This window comes from Centroberyx gerrardi, chromosome 13 (genome assembly GCF_048128805.1).
Source record: "Centroberyx gerrardi isolate f3 chromosome 13, fCenGer3.hap1.cur.20231027, whole genome shotgun sequence".
NCBI lineage: Eukaryota > Metazoa > Chordata > Actinopteri > Beryciformes > Berycidae > Centroberyx > Centroberyx gerrardi.
Genome location: NC_136009.1, coordinates 25,178,953 through 25,206,813, shown reverse-complemented (window position 1 = coordinate 25,206,813; position 27,861 = coordinate 25,178,953). Strand labels below are relative to the sequence as shown.

At 42.9% G+C, this 27,861-nt stretch overlaps 1 protein-coding gene across 2 annotated transcripts; it reads right to left on the bottom strand.

Annotated features, from left to right (window-relative positions):
- Window positions 1-125: 125 nt before the first annotated feature.
- Window positions 126-27,413, bottom strand: LOC139917809 (kinesin-1 heavy chain). 2 transcript variants are annotated; one of them, XM_071907007.2, is made up of 26 exons: window positions 27,072-27,413; window positions 21,673-21,760; window positions 21,439-21,512; window positions 20,981-21,085; window positions 20,275-20,323; window positions 19,806-19,861; window positions 19,611-19,698; window positions 19,230-19,354; window positions 17,443-17,547; window positions 15,795-15,940; window positions 15,230-15,378; window positions 14,563-14,750; window positions 14,117-14,185; window positions 12,243-12,449; window positions 10,795-10,938; window positions 10,029-10,220; window positions 9,561-9,678; window positions 9,188-9,243; window positions 8,473-8,582; window positions 8,018-8,119; window positions 7,584-7,644; window positions 6,882-6,953; window positions 6,406-6,510; window positions 5,552-5,768; window positions 4,812-4,944; window positions 126-2,954 (listed from the first exon to the last, which is right to left on the bottom strand). In XM_071907007.2, exons 1-26 carry the CDS (start codon window positions 27,195-27,197, stop codon window positions 2,951-2,953), a joined length of 2,889 nt encoding a protein of 962 aa, XP_071763108.1. In that variant the 5' UTR covers window positions 27,198-27,413; the 3' UTR covers window positions 126-2,950. The 2 variants fall into 2 exon arrangements, with proteins under 2 accessions (XP_071763108.1, XP_078143656.1); XM_078287530.1 differs by having other exon boundaries at window positions 10,029-10,217.
- Window positions 27,414-27,861: the final 448 nt, after the last annotated feature.

Genomic DNA, 27,861 nt, shown 5'->3' with positions numbered 1-27,861 from the left:
AAACAATTTTCTCAGTGGTTATAAAAAAATGTATCAGCCAATTTTAAAATGATGGCTTCACTTTCCCCCCCACACCACTTAGGAAATCTTATCAAGAAAAAAAACCAAAGACAGACACCTGGAAGTGTTTTCTCATAATTATTTAATCACACATACATTTACATCATGCAGTCAATCCAAAACGGTGATCTCATTAACCTTCCCGTCTCCCTCCAATCAGAGCCCTGCTTTGTGCCCCAGTTCTCCAGGAATGATCCAGTACCTTTGTCCGCTGACGATCCTCAAAACTGTCCTTTAGAAATTGAGCAACTATTACATAGTAATAAAAAGTGGCTACGTTTTTTTTTATATTTTGTTTCTTGAGAATTAACGCAAACAACTTCAATTTTGGTAAACACCATAAACAAATCTTTGTTTTGTCACTATTTTTTCCCCGTTTCATATCCAGTATTGGTGGGAGGTCAAGGATAAAGATATACATATTGAGGACCATGCTGCAACGTCTCAACTCATCTAAAAAGATTACAGAGGGAATAAACCATCTTTGATAGACACCAAACTTTGTCCTGTCATAGTTACGGGGGAGCCGCTCCTCCCCCTGCTGCTCTAAAAAGCAAAACGCTAATTAAATTATTCACTGTAAACAGTTACAAACAGTTCCACTGACTGGGCTTCGGAAACCTCTTCCCCCTCCGATCAAACCAGCCGCACATGGAGTGTTTTCTATGTGGAGAAGTGTTCTGAAGTGCTTTTTTTAAATCACAGCCTTCCTGTTCCAAGACGACAGATCTAGTTTGACATCTGACCGCTAAAAAAAAAAAAGAAAGAAAAAAAAAAAGACTCACCCTGGTCACACCTAACAGTCGACTGATAATACGGTATATTTATATTGCACTTGCACAAGATGTTAGTATTCTCATGCTGGGGTTACAGTCACAATGAGCTCTTTGCAAATGCGTCTGGGTTCACAGGGGGGGAAAAAAACAACAACAAAAAAAACGTGGTGTGGTGATGAGAGAACGAATGGTGGGAAGTGGAGGTGGGGGGGGGGGGGGGGGATTAAAAAGCATGGAAAACACTCTAAAAATGCAACAAAGACGACCATAAAACAAAACCCTACGCCCCTGACTAGCTTCAGTTAAATAAACCCTTCCTGGAGATGATGATGATGATGAAGATTGTTCAGCATTATCTTTCACCTAAGACCCTGCTCTTCTGATTGGTTGATCAGCTGCGAGGGTCTGGCTGATCATTTACACCCCTCTCCCCCCACCCTTCCCCCTTTTCACATATGCATCCCAATCTACACATCAACCTATGGAACAATGAAAAAGATACAGTACAGAAATCCAGCAAAAACACATTTGCTTTTTTGCTTTTTTTTTTTTTTACAACCAACGGGGCAACGTACAAGTTACAAGTCCTACATCTATCATAAACAAACGATGGGGGGAGGGGGGGGGGGGGGCAGTTTTTGGGTAAAAAGACTCTTTCAAAGTGAGGCACCCTTGATGAGAAAAATCAACTTGGATTAACTCGACATGGCAGGGAAGAAGAACGGGTCAAGTTTTACAATAAAAAAAAAAAAAAAAAGAAACAAAGACATGGTTCCCGCCAGAAAACCGAATATCTGAGCGAAGGGGGACGCAGGTTGGGGGGTGAGTGAGTGAGTGAATGAGTGAATGAGTGAGTGAGTGAGTGAGAGCGACCTAGCTAGGACAGGACAAGCGCTGTGTGAGCTATCTCAGTCTAAACGGCGGCGGCCTGTGCGCTCTGATGTGCAGAGAGAGAGATAAATAGCGTCCAGTAACAATGACGTCATAAACCACCGAGAGGTAAAAACAGTATGCGGAGCTACTGGGAGAGGCTGTGCTAAAAAGGTGGAAGTTTTGTTTTGTTTTGTTTTGTTTGTTTGTTTTACCGGATCATCCTCTTCCTTCCTTCCTTCCTTTCCTTACAATACATCCTTCTTGTGAAGTCACCAATAACGAGTATAGGTTTTTTTTTTTTTTTTAACTTAACGATAAAAACAATTGGCCTCCACAGGTATTTAGTTAAATACATCTACACTGTCGCACGTCTTGGCATTTTTTTTTTTACTCCTTTTTTTTTTTTTTTTTTGTTACCGTTTCCCCCCCCCAAAATACCATCCACCTCTTCAGGAAGCGTGTGCAGTAGTGCCAATTTTACATCTGTACAACAGGACCGGACAGAACAGTAGTGCTCGATGCCATCTAGTCGATTCAAAACCGTTACAGTTTTTTTTTTTGTTTTTTTTTACCTTAAAGAAGCATGTAAAATCTATCCAGAGAAAAGTGTGGTTAACAACCGATGATAATAATAATGATGAAATGTACAGAGGTTAGCCTAGGGTCGAGCTATTCTCGTTGGTAGGGTCATTTTTTTTTTTTTGTAGTTTTTTTTTTCTTTTTTCGTCTTTTCAGATCTTTGCTACCGTTACATTCAGCTTGGCACAGTGCAGAAGAACTACTCGCACGACGACGGATGACGACAAACTGTGCAAAAAAAACGAAACCGAAGCTACACATTCGGAGTCACGCGCGGTTTCGCTTCGCCGAGGCTGCGCTCAAGACTGCGTTTGGTTCGGTGGATAAGAAGAATATCTTGTGGGTTTTCTTTTTGTAAATTAAATTTCGTTTTTTTTTTTTTTATATATCCAGAGAGAGAGAGAGAGAGAGAGAGAAAGAGATAAGAGGAGACATGATGGGTGGGTGGGAGGGTGGTGAGAAGGGGGGGTGGGGGGGGGTGGAGCTGTACAGGCCAGGAATATTTATATATATATTTATAATTCAGAAACTCCCTCGCCGGCCCCTAAGCAGCGGCAAGGAGCTGTTCGCTGTAATGGAATGACGGGTTGTTGTTTTTTTTTGGGGGGGGGGGGGGTGATATCGGCTTCTTCTGTGGTTTCGTCCTTCTGTCCCGCTGCGCTTCAGCTGCAGAGAGAGAGAGAGAGAGAGAGAGAGAGAGAGAGAGAGACCGAAAGCAGGGGGATAGAGAGGGGCAGAGAGAGATAGAGAGGGAGAGAGAGAAAGAGAGAGAGAGAGACAGAAGGACAGAGAGAGAGAGAGACCGAAAGCAGGGGGATAGAGGGGGACAGAGAGAGATAGAGAGGGACAGAGAGAGAGAGAGAGAGAGAGACCAAAAGCAGGGGGATAGAGAGGGGCAGAGAGAGATAGAGAGGGAGAGAGAGAAAGAGAGAGAGGACAGAGAGAGAGAGAGACCGAAAGCAGGGGGATAGAGGGGGACAGAGAGAGATAGAGAGGGACAGAGAGAGAGAGAGAGAGAGACCAAAAGCAGGGGGATAGAGAGGGACAGAGAGAGAGAGAGAGAGAGAGAGAGAGACCAAAAGCAGGGGGATAGAGAGGGACACAGAGAGATAGAGGGAGAGAGAGAGAGAGAAAGAGAGAAGTTGTTAGTGCATGTCATACTTCTTTCTGCAGATAGGACTACCACCATCCATCATGAGCTTCGCCAGTTTTATCACACTGTGTCAAACCTAAATAATGTGTGAAAATGAAATAGGAGCTAGCCTTCATATTTATGCAGCATAACTGTAATAGATAAGGAAATCTTGTGTTATGCGTATGTCAACCGTTTCTTACTATGTTTAACAATATAAAGGCTTCTATTTATTTTCACCGCAGCGCTGCGGAGAGGAAAATTCAGCTCAGTCAGAGGTGAAACTCTTCTACACCTGAGGAAAGCATTTTCGAGAAATGTTTACTGGTCAGGATCTAATTTCTAAAAGGAAGTTGAGAATGAGAATTTAACCTCAACTGAATCTTCACACCTTAGCTGCAAATTTTCACACAACTCCCACAGTCCTCTTCAGTAAGAACTATACGTCATCTCCACAAATGTGTCATGGGACTGTACAGAATCTGTATGCGTTATAAACTACAACGCATCCCGTCTGTACAAGTGTTATTCTGTCAACCACGGACTTAAGTTGTCTAGAAAGAACCACAATTTGTCCTAATTTTTGGGTTAATTCAACATTCACCAGCTACATCTGCTGTCTGTTGTCGGTGGGTTATGTCCAGGTCGGGGTCGAACTCATGCTAATACCTTTCACGGTTTGATTCAGCCTGTTTAGCTGCCAGATGGATGGATGTTGTCAGACAGAACGATTTAATAGGCTCCAAAAACAAATCATCGCTGCTCGGTGAAAACCTTGTATCTCCAAAATGTTAACTTCTTCAGGAACAGCCTTTGTTTTCATCTCGATGACGATGCATGCTGGACATTATCCGGCGGGTTTTGAAAGGATTTCATAAGCCAAAGAGGCCCAAGAATTTTCTCAACCCATAGAGGAGCATGTATTCCTTCGACTGAAGTGAAAACACGAAAGTTGGAGTTACAAGGTTTTCACACGCCGGCAGCGATATGAAAACTCATTATTTGAAACTCAGTTAAGCAGATTTTTCTGTCAACGACATGCAGTTAATCCTACCCATTTATGACAAGCATATTAAAACAAATGCTGACAAAAGAATGACTTGCAAATATTAAATCCAGGTTTGGTTATGACACTGACAAAGATTCACCGCAGGCTTTCAACTACGTGACCTGAATTGGTCTATCAGCAAGGAAATGCACAGTATATCATACAGTAACTTGATGTAGCTTATTAAAGAAGGGATCTGAGTATCTTTCTAGGGGCACACACTGTCCCCCAGAATGCCTTTTGCAGTTACAACTTCCATCACTTGTCTCGTTACTGCATCTCTTAAAAGACAAATCGTCTGATTGGCTCCCTGGAGAGAGAGAGAGAGCGTTCTTCCACTCACATCTTGTCCTTGGGGCCGCCTCCTCCCCTGATGGACACCGTCTGGCTGTTCTGGTAGAAGCCTCCTCCGCTGCGGTTGACGTTGGGGTGAGTGGGGGACGCCACCGGCTGCTGCCCGGGCCGGATGGGTTTGGCTGGGGGAGGGGAGGGGAGGGGAGAGGAGAGGAGAGGAGAGGAAAGTTGGGTTTAAGATGACGGTTGTCTATGTACTGCTGGTACTTCTTCACCAGTTTACACTCAACTGAGTCCTTACAGGTACGTAGGTGCAATCCCTGTGTGCATGTATGAGTGTGTATCTCTGAATCCCTCTCTGTGCTTGTATGTGTGTTTGTGTGTGTATTTCTGTATTGCCTCCAGTTTGTTTTGCTTCCATATTTGTTTTTCAGGATCTGATCACAATATGAGAAAAATCAAATTTTTGTGCATCCAAACCTGCCAGGTAATGTGTCATATTGTGATGGGATAAAAAGCATAGTGAAATGAAAAGTGTAACTGCAGCCTTGGAATCGGTGAGGAAAATTACAACTAGTCGAATTCTGGTCACTTTTGGCTGTGGCTGGTAAATTGGTCTACTTTGGCTACTACTACACTAAAAATCTAGATCATCTGTAAAATAGTGAGTGAGTGGTGAATTTTGGAATTTACCAGCCAGTGTGGCTTTTATACAAAAAGCCTTCATTCCCTGCCCTGCACAGAAGTAGACGTAGGCGTGCGTTTCCCGTCCCATCCCTCCCTACTAACCGATTTGAGCCGAGTGTCCCCTCCTGGCCATGTTCTTGGCGCGGACGGCCTCCTTGATGCGGTCCACCTCCTGCTGGTAGCGCTTGCGGTCGCGGGCGGCGTTCTCCTTGGCCTCCTTCAGAGCAGACTCCAGGGCTTTGACCCGCTCAGCCGTAGCGCGAAGACGTTTCTCCAGTTTAGGAAGCTCACAGCGCAGGTCTGCATTGTCACGTACCAGCTGCAGGACAGCAGACGGACATCGTTTTAAAACATCAGGGCAATATGCTGCAATGTGCTGTTATCTTGCACACCCGAATAATACTTGCAATTACTTTTCATTCATACATTCCACTTCACAAGTTCTAATGTTGTCTAAACCCCATTTGCTATATTCTTGCTTATATTCTATTTTCCTTTGTTGTACCCTATTACCATTTGCTGCTGGCACACCCTGTTTTCCACACAAGGATCATTAAAGTTTCATGTGGGAATTGGTCAAATAACACAATTTCCACTGGGTGTTAGTATAAAGTATGTTGTCCATCTATATCTATCTATCTTCATCTATCTATTTATATCACTATCTGCCTAGTGCCTACCTATAGGAAAGGACAGGATAGGGAAGATAGGGGTAGAGGGAACAGCAGGTGAAAATAGTAGGCAGTAGCAAAGAACAGAGGTTAAACAGTTACAGAGGGTGGAAAAGGGCACGTTAGGACACAAGAGGAAGAGTAGGTAGAGAAGGAAAATGAAAGAGGAAGAAGGAAGGGAAAGTGCAAAGTTTGGTCACAGAAGGGTAACTTGGGGCTCCTGAAAGGGCAGGAAACTGATCCTATCTTTCAAAGCATGTCTGGATGCGCATGTTGAACTCCTACCTGTTTGTGAACCTTGGTGAGCTGCTCAAGATTGTTCTCAAGAAAGGAGATCTTCTGTTTCTGGGCAGCGCTGCCGCCGGTGTCGTCTGAGTCCATCTCAGCACTCTGCACAGGAGATAATCACACACATGGTCAGAAAAACGAAACATGAAAGAAGACTAACCAGTGGATTTGGATCCAATATCTCATCCTGACAGCTTTGACGCTTCATTCCTCCTGGTTAGCATTCAACTGCTGAATGCCATTTAGAAAAATCAATAAGTTCTTCCAGTGTCACTGATTCTGGAGGAAGTGCTGTGTAATTTATGGATCAACCGTGATCTAATTTATGTAATGAAGGAGCTCTGTATGCACTGTGACAGCTTTCATGTACTCTTCAGTGTTTTCTGTGCAAAAGAAATTCCCCTATGTGCTAGTCAAGATCTATTATTTTCTACTGGACTATCAACAGCTGATCACTGATAACATGGTTTTACCTTTTTGACCCTGGTGGCCAAGTCCTGGACAAAGAGCTTCCTCAGGTTGTGCAGAGTCTGCAGCTCCTTGGCCTGGGATGGGAAAGAAAAAGAAACGGAATGAGAAACAAAGTTCGGTTGAGTAGGCGGGAATGGACTAAGAGATCCAACAGTTTAGATGGAAACGCAGAGGAACTTATTTGGGCCCTGTAAACAGACAACACTCCCTGTAACATGCAACAAAGTGAGCCACAGGGTGAACTACTCATGCCGCATTCATGTCAGATCAGATTTCCCATAAATACGAGCTGCCGACTGGGGACAAAAAAATGTTCGTCAACCCCCTAGTGGTGAGACGTGGGATTTTTTTGGCTCTGATATCTCTCACTTGGCATCACAAACTGCAGAAGTGTGCCAACACAGGCAGAAAACATGACAGCGAATCCACCGAAATCGGGAGTCCAACAATTTAAATTATCAGTTAAACTCACAATTGTACCATCAACTCAAAGCAATATCTACTGCAGTTTGTTTTTGGTGTTTTTTGGAATTCCTACATAATCTTGGATGCAGTCATTCCAACAAGTTAAACATGTGAACACAGGTTACAGCAACGACATGTCAGCCCATTCTTCTGCTCCTTCCACTGTTGCCCATCACAGTTGCCCAAAAAGTTGCCCCGTGTATCGGTGCCTTTAATCTCCAGTCTCTAGACCAACTCACCACTGTCTCCTCCAGGCCCTTCAGGTCCTGTCTGGCCTGCTCCCTCCTGTCCTGCATCACCCTGAACAACAACAACAACAACAAAAACAACAGTTCAAAACAAAAGGAATACTCACACCACCATGCTGCTTTAATATTAACTCATACACAGCCAACAGGTGTTACACATATTTGTGCTCCGTTTCTATTAACAAGTCTCTTCAGCAATGTCACCATGATGAATTCCTATACATAATATTGCATTTGGCCAATAAAGGGATTCTGAATAAGTGAAAAGAATGAAAATAGTGACTAGGGGAGGTATGGGAGTGCAGGAAACACTGCTGTCCAAACATTCCTGGGTTTCTTGGCTGAAAAAGGACTGTTATTGTAATGACTATGGAGTCTCGGTGTGTGTTCGGGTTAGGATGTGTGTGTGTGTGTGTGTGACGTACGTGAGCTCATGTAGCTTGCGGCTCTTCTCCTGGTCGGTGGATTTGAGTTTCTCATGCTCCACTCTCAGCCTCTCCTGCTCCAGCATGATCTTCTGGTTCAGACTGGGAATGACACACAACACCATCACAACAGTGTCTGTGTGAGCGAATGTGAGTATGCGTGTGTCTTTTGTTGTCATTAAAGTCACAATGAAAATGACTTTTTCCCTTTGTTAGCTAATTATCCATTTCTTAACATACACCTTACAAAAATAATTTACAGAATTTGGAATTTCCCTCCCTGTGTTGCATCCCGCCCTCACATCTTGTTTCAACCAGAAATACGAATCACAGAAGCAAGACGCCATCGAAATGTAATTTTCCTTGTGATTTGAAATGTCTCTGTGTCCATCTCTCTATTTAAACATGTATCCTGTTGCCATCAGGCTGCAGACAGAACCAGAGTGAAGTCTTACTCCTGCAGCTCGGTGATGAGTTTCTCCTTGTTGTCCAGCTCGTCCCTCAGGCTGCTGATCTGCTTCTGGTGGGCCTCGCGGTGGGAGTGGATCTGCTTCTCCACCGCTTCCTGAAAACACAGAGGTCAGACACACGACAAGTCAGCACATCACTGACAAACTGTCACACTATACTACTACTACAATAATAATCTTTAAATTGTTTAGATTCTTCTAAAAGCAGAGTTGATAAAGTCCTTTACAAAACGGCACAAAATAGTAAAATATAAGGAGAATTTTTTTTTGAAAAACATTCCAAATAAAATATGGCTGTAGATAAATAAAATAAGCCGCAAAGTTGATGCATTACTCTCTAAAAACAAAGCTACACAGAAACTTCAGATGCACAAAAGGAACAAGGATATCTGCACAGTGAATCTTGCTGCTTGTATTGCTTGTATTACCTGATGAAGTCAAGTTTTGTGGGCTAAAGATTTAGCAGTGGGGATTCTTCATACTGTGTTTATTGGTGGTTTTATAATTTCTGTGTGTCAGCAACTTCAGATTGTCATTTCCAATGACACTGACCTGATGTAAATGCTAGATCCCCTCAGAATGAATGAATATTTGATACATTTTGAATTGAAAATCCTGTAGAATCTGCAAAACTTGAGTGTATAATTGTGTCTCTGTAGTTACATGTAGTTCTGTGTAATGGACTGACTGAGGAACGTACCTTGACTTCATTGGCAGTCTGGATCTCATTCTCTTTCTCCATAGCGTGGACTTTCTCTGTAACAGAGGAACATATGACTCCCAGTCATTAGATGGCACTACAGGGACAACTCCGTTCAAAGTAGGTTAGATAACAAGCAGAGCAATGGTGATGATTCATTACACCTGGAGAATATGAAAATTACAGCTTGTTTTCCAATCTCCAAACAGGTTGGGTGACTATGCGTGGGATAAGCGAGGCCTGGGGCGGCTGTTTAACTTTTACTCCACAGCTGCTGTGAGGCTACAGTTGTCTGTGGCGGAAATGTGTTGAACTGTAACTTGAAGAGTGAACTCGGAGTGAGTGTGGTGTCCCTGCGGTCTGTGTTACACACCCTGAGCGCTGATCTTGACCAGCTCCTCGTTCAGAGAGTCCACGTTCTCCTCCAGCTGCCTCTTCTTCTGCTCCACGTTCTGCAGGTACTCTGTCAGGGACTTGATCTTAGCCTCATGCTGGAGACAGGAGACATAATACAGACTATTATGGTAAATGCTGACTTATACATTATGGAGAGTCATGGTGGCTTCTGGCTTGGGTTCGACCGATATGAGTTTTTGAAAGCCAATATTTCACCATTTCATGCCAAAAATGTACAAGAATAAAAATCTTGTACAATTGAAATTGTCATGGATTTTCTAAAGGTTTAATGATATTTTGAAATTTTCCAAAACATTTCCCGCCTGGAAAACAACTTTTTCACAGATTTTCATGACCGTGGGAAAATATTAGCATTAGTGCGCCACAGAAATGTGTTACAGACACAACAGTCAGTCAGTCAGGTATTCAGGTGGTTTCCATCTACCTGGGAGATGCGCAGCTGGCAGGCGGCCAGCTCCTTCTCGTTCTCGTCCATCTTCTTGTTGCTTTCGGACTGGGTGCTCTCCAGCTGCTTGCAGCGCTTCACCATGGTCTTCACCTCCGACTTCATCTTACTGATGTAGAGACGGGCCACCGTGAACTCCTCGTCTATCAGACCGCTGCCGCTGTCATGCTGCTGCAGGGAGAGAAACAGGCATGGAGGGAGGAGGGAGAGTGAGGGATAAGACGGAGAGATGGAAGGAGAGCGAGAGAGACAGAGGAAGAGGTAGAAGTGAGATGGAGGGAAGTTGAAGGAGTGAGGAGAGAGAGGGGGAGGGAGAGGGATTAAGTGACTTCATTTAGAGCTCAATTTCTTCAAGTATTCAATATGATGTACGCTGATAGTGGCACAGCAATAAAGCTAAACCTGAAGATCATTCTTTACAACTTCAAATATCACAATATCTGAAATGATGTGGGGCTAGAATTATAGAAAATGCTTAGTCACTGGAACTGAACAAACTTTTCCATACTTTTCCTGACATGTTTGTGCATTTTCCAAACATTTCCCATCAAAGTCATTTTCTATACTTGTCTAGATTTTTCTGCAGTTGCATGGAAACACTGCAACTTCCTCTAAATGGATTTTATCATGTCAACCATGTACCAAAATTTAGATTTAAATCCATTCAGCTACTTCCTCTTTAGCTTCCTAACCCCTCCAGCAGTGTGGTGTTGGCATGGTAACCGTACGGCGGCCGTCTCCGTACCTTGATGTCGTTGCTGCCCACGGCGATGCCGATCTCGGCCAGGTCTTTGAGCAGCGATGACATCATCTCAGTCACCCTCTTCTTCTGGTGGTTGGACATCTCCTTCAGCTTCTGCAGCTCAGAGTCCAGGGACGACAGGATGGACTGCAGGGAAGAGGAAGAGTTTAATAACAAATATATCTAGCCAACATATCGGTAAACTGCATTCCAAATATATCCAAACAGATTGGTGACTAAAATAAGGTGATGCAGGGTCCCTAAGGCCGTTTATGTGTAATGTATAAAAACATTTACTATTTTAGAATCTTTCCCACTTGCTTCATACTGCATACATTAAATGTTTTTGGTATATTTTCATTTCGTACATATTCATACGTACTGCATTCATTATTTCTCTGTCTCAGTTAGTTATACTACTGTTATTTTGCACACACTCCTCATGCTGTAATTCAGTTCAGTTTTTCCCCATAGTTTTCATTTATACATTCTACTTCACATGTTGAAGTGTTGAAATTGCCAACTGTGCATGTTTATATTCTTATTTATACCCTATTTTTCTATGCTGTATGCTGATACCATTTGCTCCTGCAACGACCCACTTCCCCCACAGGGATCACTGAAGTTTCCTCTTATCTTACTTTCCTATATTCCAGTTAAAAATTTCAGATTTTTCCAGGTCTGTTTTAGGAACTACAGATTTATGGTTCATTGTTTAAACCATTTGACTGCAGGCAAATCATGTGACTGATGACATACAGGTGGAACTAGTTTTAGGAGGGGTTGTAGCACCGAGAAGTGCAACTGGCAGAAGAAAAAGTACGCTGGACTTCGCAGTCACCAGCCAAAGGTCAACACTGGACATGATGGACTAACCAAAGTTAATGAGTGCATTCAGATGAAGCCCTTTGCACTCATTTACGCGCTCCTTTTTCTCTGTTTTCAATGGAGCGGCATGCTCAGGGGATAGGCGCTCTCTCCTCTGCCAGAGCAACGCGCCTCGTGTTTTTCTGAGCGTGCCACAGTTGAAACTGCTTCTACTTTTGTGCGGAGCGAGTGTTGGGAACGCGGTACATCATGTGACTGCAAAACAAACATGTAGGAATAGCTCATCCTCGCGGTTCGCCACAGGGACGATCACAACCTCAATGTAAAAAGACGACCTGGCAAATTGTAAGCCTGGAGGTGGGGAAAACCGGTCGGTATTTATGATTTCAATGATTAGTGAGCATATCCAAGCAGTGTAAACACTAAACAGTGTCTGCAAGCTAGGCTAACGTCAGTCTCGCTTGTTCACGTGAATCTAATCTCAGCCCTAAATAAAAGCACTTCTCACATCTGCACAGAGCAGGCTTGCAGCACATCTTGCTTTTTTAAATGCGTATAGAAGGCGTTGTCTGAATGCAGCTAACAGTATCTTTGGACATTGCCAGTGTTTGTCTCTGGCTCACCGATTTCTGGTTGAGCTCCTCGCTGATGGCCTCGAACTCCTTGGTCTTATCCTCCACCTCCTGGCTCTTCTGGTCGTAGTTGACGGCCAGCTCCTCCAGAGCCTGCAGCACCTCCTTCACCTCCTCCTTGGACGCCTCGTTCTCCGCCTGCAGGCGGTTCAGCTCCGCCTGGAGGTTCTCGTGGTCGCGGCGGGACGAGGCTAGAAGCTGGGGGAAGAGCAGAAGGGTATTGTATTTAATATGCATTAGCGCTGCAATGATAATTCAATACCTACAATATCGACAACACTGAATCAGTGATTAGTATTTCCCATTGTCGATTTGTCGTCAAAGATATGCAAGCCTACTTCCTTGCTCACTTTTCGTTTGTATTTTGAAAATGGCCGATACATGTAGCAGTTCTGAAGATGATGAGCCCTCAAGCACGCCTTCAAAGCAAGGACTAAAGTACAGAAAAGTGTGGGAATGCAGTAGAAATGTCCCAATAACATACTGTGCAAGATCCACTGGGCTTACTATGGCAGTACAACAAGCCACCCAGAATAAAAATGCAATTTCCGAAAAGAATTCAAGTAAAACCCATCAAAATAATCAATTATCTAAGTAATCATCTGTTGCAGCCCTTATATGCATGCACTGGAGTACAAGGAATATAAGTATAAGTAGTTTCTAACATCTATAGTCTGGGTGCTGTGGCTTTGACTGGGCTGCACAATTAATCGTGCATAATCCTATGTTGTGATTTTTGCTTCCAATATTAATAATCATAGATATTTAGATATTGCAGATAGATATTTGCAACTCTAGCAATTCTGAAACATTTAATTTAATTTTTTTTAATAAATAGAAAAAAAAGAAAGCCTACTGCTACTGAAAATAGTCAAGATGTTGATAGAAAATCCAGAAAGGTACAATCAATTTTGTTAGCCAAATCCTCAAGACTAACAATTGTGATTGATAATCGTGATCACAATATCAATAATCAGAATTAGCATTTTAGCCATGATCCTGTTTCCCTAGCTTTGACCCTCGCACTCCTTGCTGTCAGTGACTCATCATGTTGGTGATCTAGGAATTACAGCGCATTCCACTATTGCACTCACTGTACGTCAGTTTGCATAAGCGCATCAGCTAAACGCCGAAAATGTAAATGTAGAAACAAAACAAGCAACACATACAAGGCTCATCAGTCAAGAATAGCCCTCGTCTTTCAAGCAGCGTCTGACTCCCACCAGACAGTTCATCCACTTTATTGACAAATCTCCAACACATCCAGGCCGGTCGGCGCTATCGGGCCCCAGGCCGGCTGTGTGTGGAAACACAGGCGACTATTTATGTCTCCTCACATTCCTACAACTGAAAGAGTGTGAAGAGAGCTTTGACTGCCAAGCGCTCTGTGGCCCCACCTAACCTCATTTCCTACAGAGCCGGCTGAGTGGTTCCACCCAATATGTTCGGTGGTCCCATTACAAACCACCAACAAGCTCTGACACATTATTTATGTAATTATTTATTTTAAGATCATTATTTCATTTTTTTTTTTTTTTACATTTTTTCTTTTAGAAACAGCAAAGACTGGGGAAAGACAGAGGGGGAGGACATGAGTCAAATGTCCCAGGCCGGATTTGAACTCAGGACGCTGCAACAGGCTTGGTTATCCAAAATGTAATATACAATATTATTATTTTTAAAAATTACAATGGCCATTTGGTGTAATTTCTGCCATTTTCAGGAAAATGGGCTCATGTGGAAAACCCACTTGAAATAAAATGACAAATCTTTCACTACAACTATCACACCTCCAAAACTATACAGAGGGTCCAGGGTTCATGCTGGGACTTGTGCCCCCAAACTGCTGGACCTCCAGTACTCACCTCCTCCTGGTCCAGCATCTGCTGCTTCAGCTTCTCAGCCAGCTGGCTCTGCTGGTTGATCTCATCGTCCTGGGTGGCGGAGAGAGACACAGCAACATTAGCATTCACACTGGGCTCTACAGGTCTCATTGGACACAAGTACAAGGTGAAATACCACAAATAGTACCAGTGTGTTGTTTGTTTTGACAATGGAGCAAGCACCTGCCTCGCTGAAAGTCACACCCAAATCCAGACCTACCAGGCTTTTTTTTACTGAGCAGAGTCAAAAACTGCAGTTAAGGTGTCATTCGCATATTTTCGTACCAGCGTACTAATGTTGAAATGTGTATTAAGTACGTAAAATCTATATACATAATGTAGGCAGACTGGGCTGAAAACCACATCCACACGTCACCATTTCCAGTAGGACCCCACCCTCACACTTCCTCCTCTCTCTGCTGCCTCACCTTATCATCCATCTGCTTGTAGAGCTTGGCCAGCTCGGCCTCACACTTGTCCTTCTCCACGTCGGTGAGGCGAACCCCGGGCACGTTGGGCGTGGAGGCCGGCTTGTCGTTGAGCACGTTGTCCAGGGCCAGCACCTCGGCGTTGGCCTTCTCCTTGTCGAACTGCTCCTCCACCGGCACGCTCTCGCCTGGGGAAGCAGGGCAGATCAGACAGGTTCAGTATGGGAAAATGGAAAAGTGTGTGTGTTTGTGTAACCAAGTGTGTGAGTTATAGAGTTTACAGTGTGCAAGCGAACAAGCAAGCGAGTTCACAGATAGCTGGATCATCTTAAGACTGCAGATCCAAAACCAGTGTTTCATTAGTATCCATTTAGCAGTGTGTGACCAGAAAGAGGAGACTCAGAGAATCACCAGTACCAGAAAAAAGAAATATAGAAATATAAATAATATAATAATTTAGCCACATAAAGAGGCATATTGATCTTTTTATTATGATAAAAAAAACATGGAAAAAATGGTTTTGGAACTGCAACCTGCATCAAAACTAAAATTACCACCCCAAGCACCAAAATCACAAAGAAAAGAGTGTACAGCATTTTGTCTTCCTCCACTCTTTCCTCAAAGCCCATCCACAGACACACTGTGGAGGAAAAGGAAACTGCCTCACCGTTTCTCCAGCGGTTGAGCTCGTTCTCCAGCCAGGTGATGGTGTTCCTCAGGGTCTTGTTCTTCTCCTTCTCTCTTTCATACTTCTTCTTCCACTGCTCTGCTGTCAGCTCCACATTCACACACACAGTGTTCTTGATGGTCTTTGCTCTGGAGACGAAATACAAGGGGTTTTGTTAAGCAAGGCTCAAGTCTGAATCTTGAGAGTGTGGGGTTTGGGACTGCAAGATGGAGGGCAGAAAGCTGTTTCCAAGCTATTTGGATTATTATTCTTTCAAAAGGCACCTAGATGTGGAAGCAGCCAAGCTTGATGTGAACACTTGACCAGTTGAGAAAATGATAATTTCCATCATATGTAGTTTTTCCCATAGCTTTTCCACTCCCACACGACTGACTTTTACAATTTCATAATTTTTCCAGGTTTTCCATGACTGTAAGAGCCTTCAATTTAATTTATGAGTGAAAAGGCACATTAGAAAATTTAAATATCCAAAAAAGTACAGTATGCGGCCATTCTGTTTTGTCTATAGTGATATGGTATGTTTTTGTTCCAGTGGCCTACCCACCTTTGTCCGAACATGAGGGTGGATTTGGTTTCGGCCTCGTTGTAGGAGGAGGGCGAGCAGCAGATGACGATGGTGGTTCGACAGTTCCCACCCAGCGAGTCCTGCAGGATACGGGTCATCTTGCTGTCTCGGTATGGGATGTAGGCCTGGAGATACACACACACACACAAAGAAACAATAAGAATAGGAGTTCAGTGCCTTGCTCGAGGGCACTAGTTGTCACTAGTTCTGTACGGCCTTTTCCTGACACACAGGATCTGATGTTACATCACAAACCAGATTTTCTCAGTCTCAAGTACTTCTGTTTGTGTATACACAAGCCTGTTGCAGATTATTTGTTAAAAAGTCCATAAGATATACAGAAGTAAATCAAGGAAAGTATCATGTTCTTAGTTAGGATACCGCTTGTTAAACAAACACACTCGTCAACATGCTCCTGCTATTTTGAAACCTGAGAAGACAGTCTGGGGTTTCACCTACACCGAGCCGACAGGATGTGATGCTTTCAGTTACTGTTCTCATCAGTGAAGTAATTGAGACGGCAATTAACATGATAACTTGATATGACAATATAACTAATTATTAATGCCTGTGGCTACGCTGCAACTGCCTGCTACAATGCTTTAGATGCACTAGGCTCAAGTCGAGAGTGAGACATCTCTGCACAATAGTTCACTTGTTTCAGCCCATCGCAGATATATCAGCAGCTGCTCGCCGCAGGTTGTCTACTGAGCGAAGGACACTAAAACAAACCGATCGTTGATCAAAGTGAAAAGGGTGAAATCGCTATGAAATGGCTAAAGCAAAACATTGCTCGGAGGAGTTTTATCTGTTAAAGACTCTTGCTGCACAAAGGACTTGCAGAAGGTTGTAAATGGCACTTTCACAGCAAAATAACTGAAACAAATATTGGCTTTCCAGATTCTCAACTTGCTCTAGGCCTTGTGGTTGGTAAACAGTACAGACTTCAGATGACTTCTCTGCCAACTGCTGCATTTACAGTCATGTCTGAAGAGTTCAATTCCAAAATGGTATCAATACATTTAGGAAAAAATCAGCAAACACCCTGAGGTTAACATGTTTAAAATATCAAGGATCCAATCAGTAAAGATGTTGTCATTTGTCAACCAAGGACTTATGTTACCTTATCTGGTCAGCTAACCATCACTGTCTTGTTGTAAACATATTTGATTTGCACACTAACATATCTAATAGAAGCTAGAGTTACTAGTAGTTGCATGTTAACATTTACATTTGCAGCGTTGCTAAATTAGCCTTCTGGCTAGGTAGCTAGCTAACAGTTTGTTCAGGTTAACTGAGCTGACTCTTCTCAAGCTACAACTCAGAGTGTTCTGGACTAGAGACTAGGGCTAAAGACAAGACAGTTTACTGTGTCACAGTAACCTACATTTGGAAACAAATCTACCATATCAGACTATTCACTTTCACATGTAACGTTCATGTATGGACCTACACAACAACAATCTTTTTCAGGTATCTCTCTTTTTCTTGCTCGGTTGTTTATGTATTTAACTGTTATTTGCACACAGCACATGGACCTCCATGACGGCCCCAGCTGTGGCTGCCATCAGGTTTGTGACCCAACTGCCAAGCCTCTATTCTCCAGTGTTCCAGTCGAGTTACTGACCGTTCCTTCGGCCAGAGCAGAGATGACGTTCCCCAGGGAGGACAGAGACTTGTTGATGTTCTTGGCTTCATCCAGCACAGCACCCTCTGCTCCTGTTTTACTGACCTGCAAATCACAAACAAATAACCTCAACATGGTCGTGTGTAGCTAAACGGGTAGAGCAACGCACCAACACTGCCTCCATTCACTGAGACCACCCATGACAAAACTGTACGAACTCATAGTACAGAAGGGCACTTTGGATAAAAGCAACTACCGAGTGCCATTGTGTTTTGTTGTGTTATAACATGGCATAACACAACTATCACTTTGTTGCAATGACTGCCTTGCTAAATTGATGTAAAAATAAAACAATATACTAAAGAGCCCAATTCCAGGCAGGTTGATGACAGTTAACAGTGACCTATGGAAAAGGCTCATGGATCAGATCAGGCAAAAAACTGAATCAGAGATATAATAGATATAATAATGCTCCAGATAATAACGGCAGGACTAAGGCCTTCTTTCAAGAGGCCAACATCCATTGTCCATCTCTCTCATGCAGTGGATGGCACCTAAGAAAGGCAAAGTGGGGTTTGGATAAGAGATCAAGACTTGGGGCAGAGATAAAGATTCATATGACTGATATGTGTTTTTACGCAGCAGTTGAGGGTCTTTTTAATTTGAACCTTTTTAGGTCAAAGTTATGGCTCTAGCGCAGGTTTACATTTATGCTAACATTGGTGGTGAATGCAAGGCTGATGGAGACAACAGAGACAGTAGGGCAGCAGTAGACAGAGTCAGCATCAATAACCGCCCAGTGAGATCTTCATGACAGTATCCAGACAACACTAGAATTACAAGCTAATGGAAGGTAATCGTGTTTGTGGGAAACCCAGTCCTGACAGGATGTAGGAGTGTCTCTGCTGAAGGAAAATAACTTTTTCTGCCCTCAGGTCACAGCCTTGCAATTCTAAAATGACAGTTGATGACATAATTATTTAATTAATCACACATTTATTGCTATCCAAGACCTTTGCTTTTGAAATGGAAACATGTAGTAAAAATAAGGAAATATTGTAAAAAACAATTTGTTATTAATTGGATAAGGTTTTTTCACTTTTTACTCTATGCTTGCTAAACTACTGCTGCACTTTTGCTCCACTGCCAAAAGGAACTGCTACAAAAAACAAACAAACAAAAAATCTGGTTTTGCTTCAAGTTGAGACATTAGACACTTGTCTTAAAATGTAGTAATTTGGTTGTACTGTATAATGCATAATGAATTAATTATCTGCAGTATTAATGCATTCTACAAGGGCTACCACTGTACCAGCGACAACAAATTTACCAGCATTTGCTTGTTTTGCTGGTGCTGCAGGAAAAATGCCCTTTCATTTCTAGGAACATTTTGTGTTTTATGGGGTATTTGTCTAATTCCCGCAGACAATATTTCCAGCGCAGCTACAATGGAGTTTCGACACGAGACAAGTTGTGTTTTGAATAAGGGGCGCGGCCACAATCACAGACACGCCCCGACGTATAGCTATATTTATATGCCCATAGCCTCACCTTTGACTGAAAGCAACAAGTTCATGCCTATTGTCTGGGGGTTGTTGAAAGTAATTCTGGGAAATGTAGGAAATCACTAACTGAAGAAGTAGGCGAGGCAGGTTGAGGGAAAGTGGGTACATCAACAAAGTCAATTAAATGACAATACGTTGAACATCACACATTGATGATATACAACAGTGTAAGAGTAACTGAGGTTGGATTTTTCCTTTGATTCCCCACACACGTGTCCGTACCTTTTCACTGCCAGCCAGATCCACCAGGTAGAGCTTGCCGCTCAGCTTCTGCTCCGTCTGGGTGTTCTCCTGCTTGACGTTGATCAGGAAGATACTGTGACTCCTGGAGCTGTGCTCGTTCATGTCTGAGGGAAAAATAACACCCACTTTGTCAAACGGCCTCTGAACTCAGACTGGTCAGTGGGTCAAGGAGAAATTTATTTTCATGGTAGACAGGACTGGCAAACATGATCTCGGAACAGAGGAAATGTCCTGCATACTACACACACAGGTGTCAACAATACTTCTGGTCCAAAGTTTCATGCTGATGCTCACACACACACATTAAAGTCTACCGATTTATCATACAGATCATTGGAAAGGAACAGGAGGGTATCTTACTTGTAACTGCTACATGTCTGTTTGATTTGCCCTCATCGATGGTGTCCATGACCTCCTCTGGGCTGCAGACAAATCTCTCAGTGCAGCCCTGTAAACAAAGGCATGACATGAAATCAGATCATAGCACAGTGTCTTGACCTATTCAAAAAATGACTACCAGATCCTTGAACTGTAACACAGGACGTGAGCTCTCACCTTGACGTAAGGTACTCTGTTTTTATCTTCATGCACTGACAGGTTGGTTTTTGATACTGGAGAAGGGGAAAGACGGAAATGTTAGGGAAGCTGGTCAAGGCATTCTGCTGTCAACTACTAAAGCAGTGGCTGAATACTATGGGACCTTGTACTTCATAATACACCAATACACAGAAAATGAAGACAAACATGAAGCACTCATCATGGGGACAGCATGCGTAGTAGAAATAATGCATTTTTACATGTCCATAGACAAACAAATTTGCAACAGACTATTAATTACAATGTCAGTGCTTTTTACTGCCAACGCCCCCCTCCATCTTGCTCCTAACACAGCACATCATTTATTTGCTCTGCGTTTCACAGGCTTTTAGCAGCTCATTCTTTCAACGAGCCAATTATCCATGTCTGGTACAATTAGGAAACAAGAGGAGACAAACAGTGTCTCCCCACCGTCCCAGCCACTTACCATCCAAAAGGTCCCGGATCTTGTCCAAGTAAATTTCAAAATATGAAACCTGCAAACGGAAGAAGAATCTCATTATCTGGCAATCCAGCTGAGAACAGTCTAGAGAATCCACAGACACGGGCGTATGAGGTTGTCAAGTGGGCTATAAATGATTTTCTAGTTTTAGCTTTATCTGCACAGTGATGAAACACAGAAGCAAAGTGGTCCAAAAGTAATATTAAACAATGATAAAATATATAGAAGAAAAGATGCAATTGATTACAAATTAGTGTAATCAACACAACACAAACAGAAGGAACATACAAGTCAGATATGTTGAGCATTGCAAGTTGTGTTGAGCATTGCTTCTAATTTTGGCTATGTTCACACGGGCAGCTCAAATCCGATTTTTTCACATATTCAATACAAGTCGGATATTTCTGTTTTTTTTCCCGTCACTCCCAACACAACACATATTTGACGTATTTTTCTATGGGACGGATATGTTGACAGATGACAGAGAATGGAGGGCCATCTGTCATCCGTCTTTTCATCTGTCTTTTGTCTGTGAACGAGAATGGCAATAGCAACGAGCTTGCACTTATTGAGATTCATGTATTTGTGTTTACAGATTAACCAGCTGCTTATTTTTCAAAAATGCAACACCTCGTCATCCTGTGGCCCAACTGGTGGTGGGACAATCCGACAGGCTGTCCTCTCTACGTACCTTGATATGGAACTCCAGGTTCTCGTCCATGGAGTAGATGTAGTTGAAGATGTCCTGCACTATCCTGGGGATGATGCCCATTGACTCTGTGTCATGGAGGTTCCCCTGGAAACAGAGAACAAATGACATCAGTACAGAAATAGTTAGGAACAGGAGTTTCGTTCAAAATGGAGATATCCTCCATCTGGAAATAAAAAAAGACACCTACCCTTATAAAATGACCACTAGCTCAAAAATAAAACAAATTATGGTTAAGAATATACAGATTGATCCCCTATATTTTAGAGAAATTGAATAATAAACCCAGGTAATAATTTTTCCCCAGTATGGCTATATAACATTTTGGAATAAGACTTTACAGGTAGAGAGGCAACGATTCATCTCAGATTTAAAATGGTTTGACAAGTATCTATGCTACAAATGTGCTTTGGCGTTGATAGCTGTGACAATGTCCTTACCTCCATGGTGTGTGTTTTACCAGATGATGTCTGCCCATATGCAAAAATCGTCCCGTTGTATCCCTCCAGAACATCTGTAAGACACCACACAGCACGTATTGAAGCAAGGACTCAAAGGCTTGTTGTGTTTGGTCCGTGATAAAAAAAAAACAGCTTGGCTAATGTCATCCGTATCTGTTTTATACACACCTATACATAACAAGTCTGGTGCTGAGCATACTGATAGCAACTCACCTTTGACGATCTTCTGGGCGCAGGCATTGTACACTTGTTCCTGTGTTGTATTTGACTGAAACACTCTGTCAAACATGTACGGTTTGCCCTGGAATAGAGAGGAGAAGAGGACTGAATATTAGCTATATTGCCATCGTAAAACCCACCATTCAGAAACATTAGCCTATCTCCGTTTTGCTACTCTCTATCGCCGATTGATACAACACAATAGTGATTCAACCTACACCCAGTTCATGAAAACTTTTACATTTGCTACATTTGCTGTCCTAAACACCCCGTGTTTGGTAGCGCTTTCCTGGGAAAAATCCTCTGGCACACAGGAAGAGATGCGTTTTACGTTTCCGGCAGCAGCAACAGCAGTTTGTTTGGAATAAATAGACGGGTAGTTAGCATGAGCAGCGACAGCCACCATGGCTGAACAGACAAAGAAAAGAGAAACTCAAACTGCATCAACAGAAAATCCAATTAAAAAAGACGTCACAGTCCCGCCCACACTGTTTAATTGACAGGTGATATCTGGGAAGTGCAGTGCAGAAACACCACAGCAATGAACACTCAACACCAAACACATCCTTGGGGGAAAAATAAAAAATAAAAACAACACACATACTTTCCTCCCCAATGATGCCTAATTGCCTGAAACAAGACAGTGTTCCACTAAAAAGCAATCTGTCACAATTTGACTCTCTCAACCCAATTTAACCTCTGCTATTTGCAATCTAATTAACCTCTGAAAGCAGGTATCCATGTGCTACACAGCTTCTTTCATCTCATCTTCTCCACTCGCCAACAGGCTCTGCACAGCAATGTATAATGAACGTAACTATTCCAGCAGGCTCTGGGCTTTACCACTGGCTTAGGAGCTCGCCTACTTCAAACAAGGAGAGAGCTGCTGATTCTGATATCCCACGGGCTAGTCAAACATCAAAGAGCACAATTCAAATGAGATAGCAATCAATGGATGGATTTGGAGGATGGAGGAAGGCAACCGCAGGGCAATAAAAAACTGATGCTACAAGCAATTTGGTAGTTCAACTGAGATGGCACGTTGTCTTTGGAGAGTCTCACTTGACTCATCTCGTCTCCGGCTGGGCGGGCGGGGCTCTATTTGCGGCGTATAAAGAATTTATGAACGAGACAGCTCCACCCACCTGGGGTATCCCAGGTTGGAAAACATGCATGCCTTAGTGACATAGTGGTAGGATGACAACACCTACATAAACTGGTGAAGGCCCCTCCCCAGGGACGAGAATGTTGACACACAACTCTCTCTGCTGTCACCATGGAGACGACACACTGATCACGGCTTCCTGGTTTGGGGCCAAACAAGTAAACACATTTTCCTCTCAAGTGTTGTCATCATTTTGGGGCTATCGGATTCTAAATGGAGCCATTAATTTTTCACCTATGGGGAGAATGAATGGGATTTTTGGATCCTGTTTGCCAATTGTTCTGTTCTAAAAATGGGTGAAATAACTTATTATTACACATTTTAACAATTAATCAATTATTAATTATTCAATTTTTATAACATACTTTACCAACAACCATGGTGCAGATGTTGCCTTATCCTCCTTACAGTCTACATTATCCTAACAAAGCCACAAAATGCTAAGTATGGCTAGCATTTTTTTTTTCCTTTGCAGCTTCAAAACGCATCAGAATCCACCTCAACAAATAAAGAAATGCATAATGGAGGAAGCCCCAAAAGCAAAAATTGTCAATATTAGCGCTGACATAGTTGAAGATAATCACTTTACAGTCCTATTCTTTTTCACGTTAGACTGAAGGGGGCGGGATCCAGAATCCCTTATTTGGGCTGAAAAATGATGCCGCGCTTGAGAGAACAATTCCTAACAGGCTTGAATGACTCAAGGTGAAAACACAAATTTGTCATTGGTGATACACACAGTACCTTTAACAACACCATAATTATTCAGACTACTGTAGCTGAGGGAAGATGTCCTCAATCTACACCCTGGCTCATAATTCCTCCTGACAGACCGCCACATCTGCAGCATGGTTCTGTACAACCTGGACCAGCAGCATTACAAGACGGTGATAATTCACTCCAGCTAGCCACAACACAGCAATTAACCCTGCCCAGAAGAACAGTGTTGAGCTACTATCAGGCCTGCCAGACCTCCGCAGCAAACAATAGCACAGCCCAAGTTCAAAGTCCTCATTGTCACTGATGCTACTGGCCTCGTTACCTACACTTCCGTCTAATGGGATTACACATTGCAAATGTAATGAGCGTTGTTACTGTACTCATAAGTGCTCTGTTACTTTCCTGGTTCCCAATGGCTTTGTTATGAAATTGCCCAGACAAAGCAATTCAACAGAGACAGTAATGCAAAGTCCAAGGTTATTCTGCAGCATCCACGTGATTCTTATTGTGAGATGCATGAGATCTAATTGAATTTGTGTTGCTAGGCAAAATAGCTCACTACTCCATAATTTATCGACTCTGGTTTGTTGGTTACCTTGCTGCCTGATTTAGATCTGGCAGGAAACAACATTGGTGTAGATTTGACTCTATAACTAGGCCAGTTCACCTAGTTAAATGTATTAAGAGCGTGTTTACTCGTCTCTCTTATCATTTCCTTCCCTTTCATCTCTCGCCTATCGTCTGTCTCCACTGCTACACCTATCTAAAAGTAGCACAGTCGTGTTCTCGCGGGCGTCCCAGGCTACTGTATGCAAATGGAAGATGTGACAGCATAGCCTGGGAGGCTGACGTGATCTTTTTTGTGTACAAGTGACGGGGCAGTAATGGATGCATGAATAATTCACCCACTGCACACACACACACACTATGCTGGTAAACCTAGCTAGCTAGAACAGCCATACCACCTCATGTGGAAGCTTCATCTCCCTCCCTCTCTGGCACAAGTCTAGCAGGACTTTAAAGTGAGCCACAGCTGAGAGAGGGCGTACTGCAGGAATATGCTCTGAGAAAAAAACACAAGCACACATCTCTGGTATAGAGAATCAGTGTCCCTCCATGAAGAGAACACATGAACCCCAAACTGAGGGCCTCAGAGCAGATTTTATCAAGGCCTGCACCAGTGAAGCTGCTCGTCATGAGGCTTTACAACAGGCAGTCCGGTAGGCTCCATGATAGGCTAAGCAGTGAAGCACTGCTGTTGAGGCTTTAGCCCTAATACAGGGTCCACGCCCTAGATTGTTTCAAAATGGATAAAAATATGAGCTAAGTGAGTCAGTCACCCTGGATAAGAGCATCTGCAAAACAAAACACATCATAATAATCACCCTCCCCACCCGGAGAAATCGCCCAGCGCCCGGCCTATTGCCTGCCATGATTGGTAGAACAGCTGGTTACCAGGAGGGAACACACAGGAGGATTACCCAGGAGGCCTATGCTGCTGCTTATGGGTACAGTTAGTGTTGTACTTCTCACAACAGATGCACCAGTAGAGGCTACTAGGCCCCGGCCCCTAACACTTGTGCCTTTCACAATGTGCACTGGCATTTTGGCACTATGACTGGCACTCTGAATTGGGCTGGGCAACATCATGCCTGAGGGGTGCAGACAGTGCGCTTGCAAATAGTTCCAGCTCAGGTCCAAAGTCAGTGTCACCAAAACTATTCATGAAGTCACCATAGCCATAACGGTCTAGTCTGTTTTGCATGACACATAATGAATAGTCCTATTATATCCTAAATCCACCAACTAAATTAGGAGTTTAGTCCAAAAAAGACACAATTCATATCAACCCAATCAAAATTTGCAACTCCATAAAAGGAACTAAATGATGTCTACTGCCTTGTAAAGAGGTTAGAGTTGTTAGAGTGTCATTATTTCACTGCATTTCCGGAGGTGCGCCTATTCTACAGATACCAAAGTCCATGAAGAGCAGGATGATTTGTTGCTGAGGAAACATAATGTTTAACCATACTTTAAAAGGATAGGCTATTGCCTTTTGGTCTTTTTAACATGTACAAACTTGACATTTTAGCTTGGCTTTTACACAGCTGCTATGCTTCTTAATTACTATAGTCATAAGACAGATGAAAAGGAAAGACCCAACCTTTTTCCTTTTTTGTATTCTTTGCAACCCTGACACACAGATATGGTGAGGAGGCATGAAATGGCATGAGCCTGAGTGCAGTAAACACTGCCCTTTGAAAACTCATAGGCCTGCGATGACAAAGCAAGTGCACAAACACTATATGTGTTGACTTTGTTAAATCAGGAAACTGGAGGTAACACTGCACCACATTAGTAAAGGCATTTCCTTCTTTTGTCATAGTGGTGCCCATGCCATTATCCTTATCAAACTCTGAGGGGTCTGTATCAGAAACTAAGACTAATTAGACCAAAGACAACATAGCTAACAGATAGGATCAGTACAAAAGGGCACTGCCATCTACATCAGGAAACTGATCTCAGACTGTCCAGTCTGATAAAAAACTGTTAAGCACTCACTCAAAGTTTCCACCATGTAATTGTACCTGTTGGTCTGTTAAGACTGCCTTAAGATGGTAAAGTCAAGTGTCACCTCCAATCTCTTTAGGCTAATCAATCAAAGAAGACCTATGGCCTATGTAATGGGACTTTTTTGGTGATGCCACTGAAATCAAAACGTGTAACGTTTTACCATATTGTCTATGTTTCCCATCAATTAATGAAGGTACGTTTTTCATTTTTCATCATTATATGCAGTACAACTTGACTGATTTTTACTTGGCCGCAGTAGGGTTGGTTACATGGCCAGCTGGTCAGCTAGCTAACGTTAGCTTGCAGTATTAAAACTAGCCAGCTAGCCAAGGCCAGCTAATCTGTCAACTACCAGCTGGCCTAGCTAGCTAGCCAACAGTTTGCGTTAGCCATTACCAAATCAAAGCTGGCTTATGTTTTATGCTGACGTAAACTGTTCATAATTAACAGCTTTATCGTTATAGATACATAGCTGTATATTTCATGTAATATTAATACCGCAGTAAAAGCGTGTTGTCTTGTCCAGGATTGGCAGGCTAGCGATATTGCAACCTGTGCCAGTCGCTGGGTTTGTGGCATTGTTGAATGACAGCTCGCTAGCCATGACAGGGCAACCGCGAACATTGACATTTATACAAGCAGCAATTCGCTTGGCTTTCGAAATGAGAATTGTAATGCTGCTGCCGACTGGGTATAATTGAGATACAGAGTATAGATTAAATCGAATCGACTGTTTTGACGGGGCCAGTTTGGCTGCAGGCAAGGGCCAACGGAACAACGCAACGGTGGACAGGTCAGCCCTAGCTAACATTAGCTAACAAGCTAAGATGCTAACTACTGTAGCTACAAGACAATCACAAATGGCGTACTGCTGACTGTGACAGAGGGCACTGTGAAGTAGGTAGCTAGCTACCTTCAACACAAAATAACTTACCGCGATGATCACATTTTCCTCCCCTTGAAACTTGGGAATGTATCTGTCCCCTCTGGTCACCTCGGAACTGTTCAGGGGCCTAAAACGGCACATCACTTTGATGGTGCACTCCGCCGGGTCGGCCATCTTCCACGGTTTACGGATGGAAATTCACACTAAAATTAGAGTAGATCCTGGATCTTGGGGCGGCCGGAGGGTAAAAAGGGAGGCCGAGCCCCTCTGTCCCAAACTCAGGGTCCGGAAAGGACAATAATCTGTCGGATAGTCAACAAAAATCCCTATTTTCCTCTAAATCACTTCCTCTCCGGTTAGGAAGCCATGATACCGGTGGATCAGCGGCTGGCCACCTCACCCCTCCTGTGGATGTGGATCACAATGACGTCACCTCAACACTCTCCCACCCATTGTATTTGTATTATTTTAATGAAAATCACTACAATCAATGGACATAAACAAAAACATAAGCCTCTCAAAGCGATTGGAAATGCCAAAATGCACAATACACCATGGCACAGCAGTTTTGCTTATTCTGAATAGAGCAGAACATAATTGGTCAAATAATCCAAAGCTTGTTTTAGCACCTTACAGTTTAAAGGGGCTCAGAGTGACAAGGTTCCAGTGTGCCAAGGCATATTCCTGGTAGTCTTATGCATTTAAAATGCCCTCCTGCTGAAAGTACACATTATTAGCTTTCAAAAACCATCAGATCTAATCTTCTTTTGAATAGAACAGAATAAAAAAGAATAGACTAGAATCAAATGGGACAAAACAGAATAGGCCAATTTATGGA

Coding starts and splice junctions, on each gene's coding strand:
- LOC139917809 (XM_071907007.2), bottom strand. CDS start 27,197: ATGGCCGACCCGGCGGAGTGCACCATCAAAGTGATGTGCCGTTTTAGG. Junction 14,751..15,229: donor GCTCAACCGCTGGAGAAACG/GTGAGGCAGTTT, acceptor CTGCTTCCCCAG/GCGAGAGCGTGCCGGTGGAG. Junction 5,769..6,405: donor TCACCAAGGTTCACAAACAG/GTAGGAGTTCAA, acceptor GCTGTCCTGCAG/CTGGTACGTGACAATGCAGA.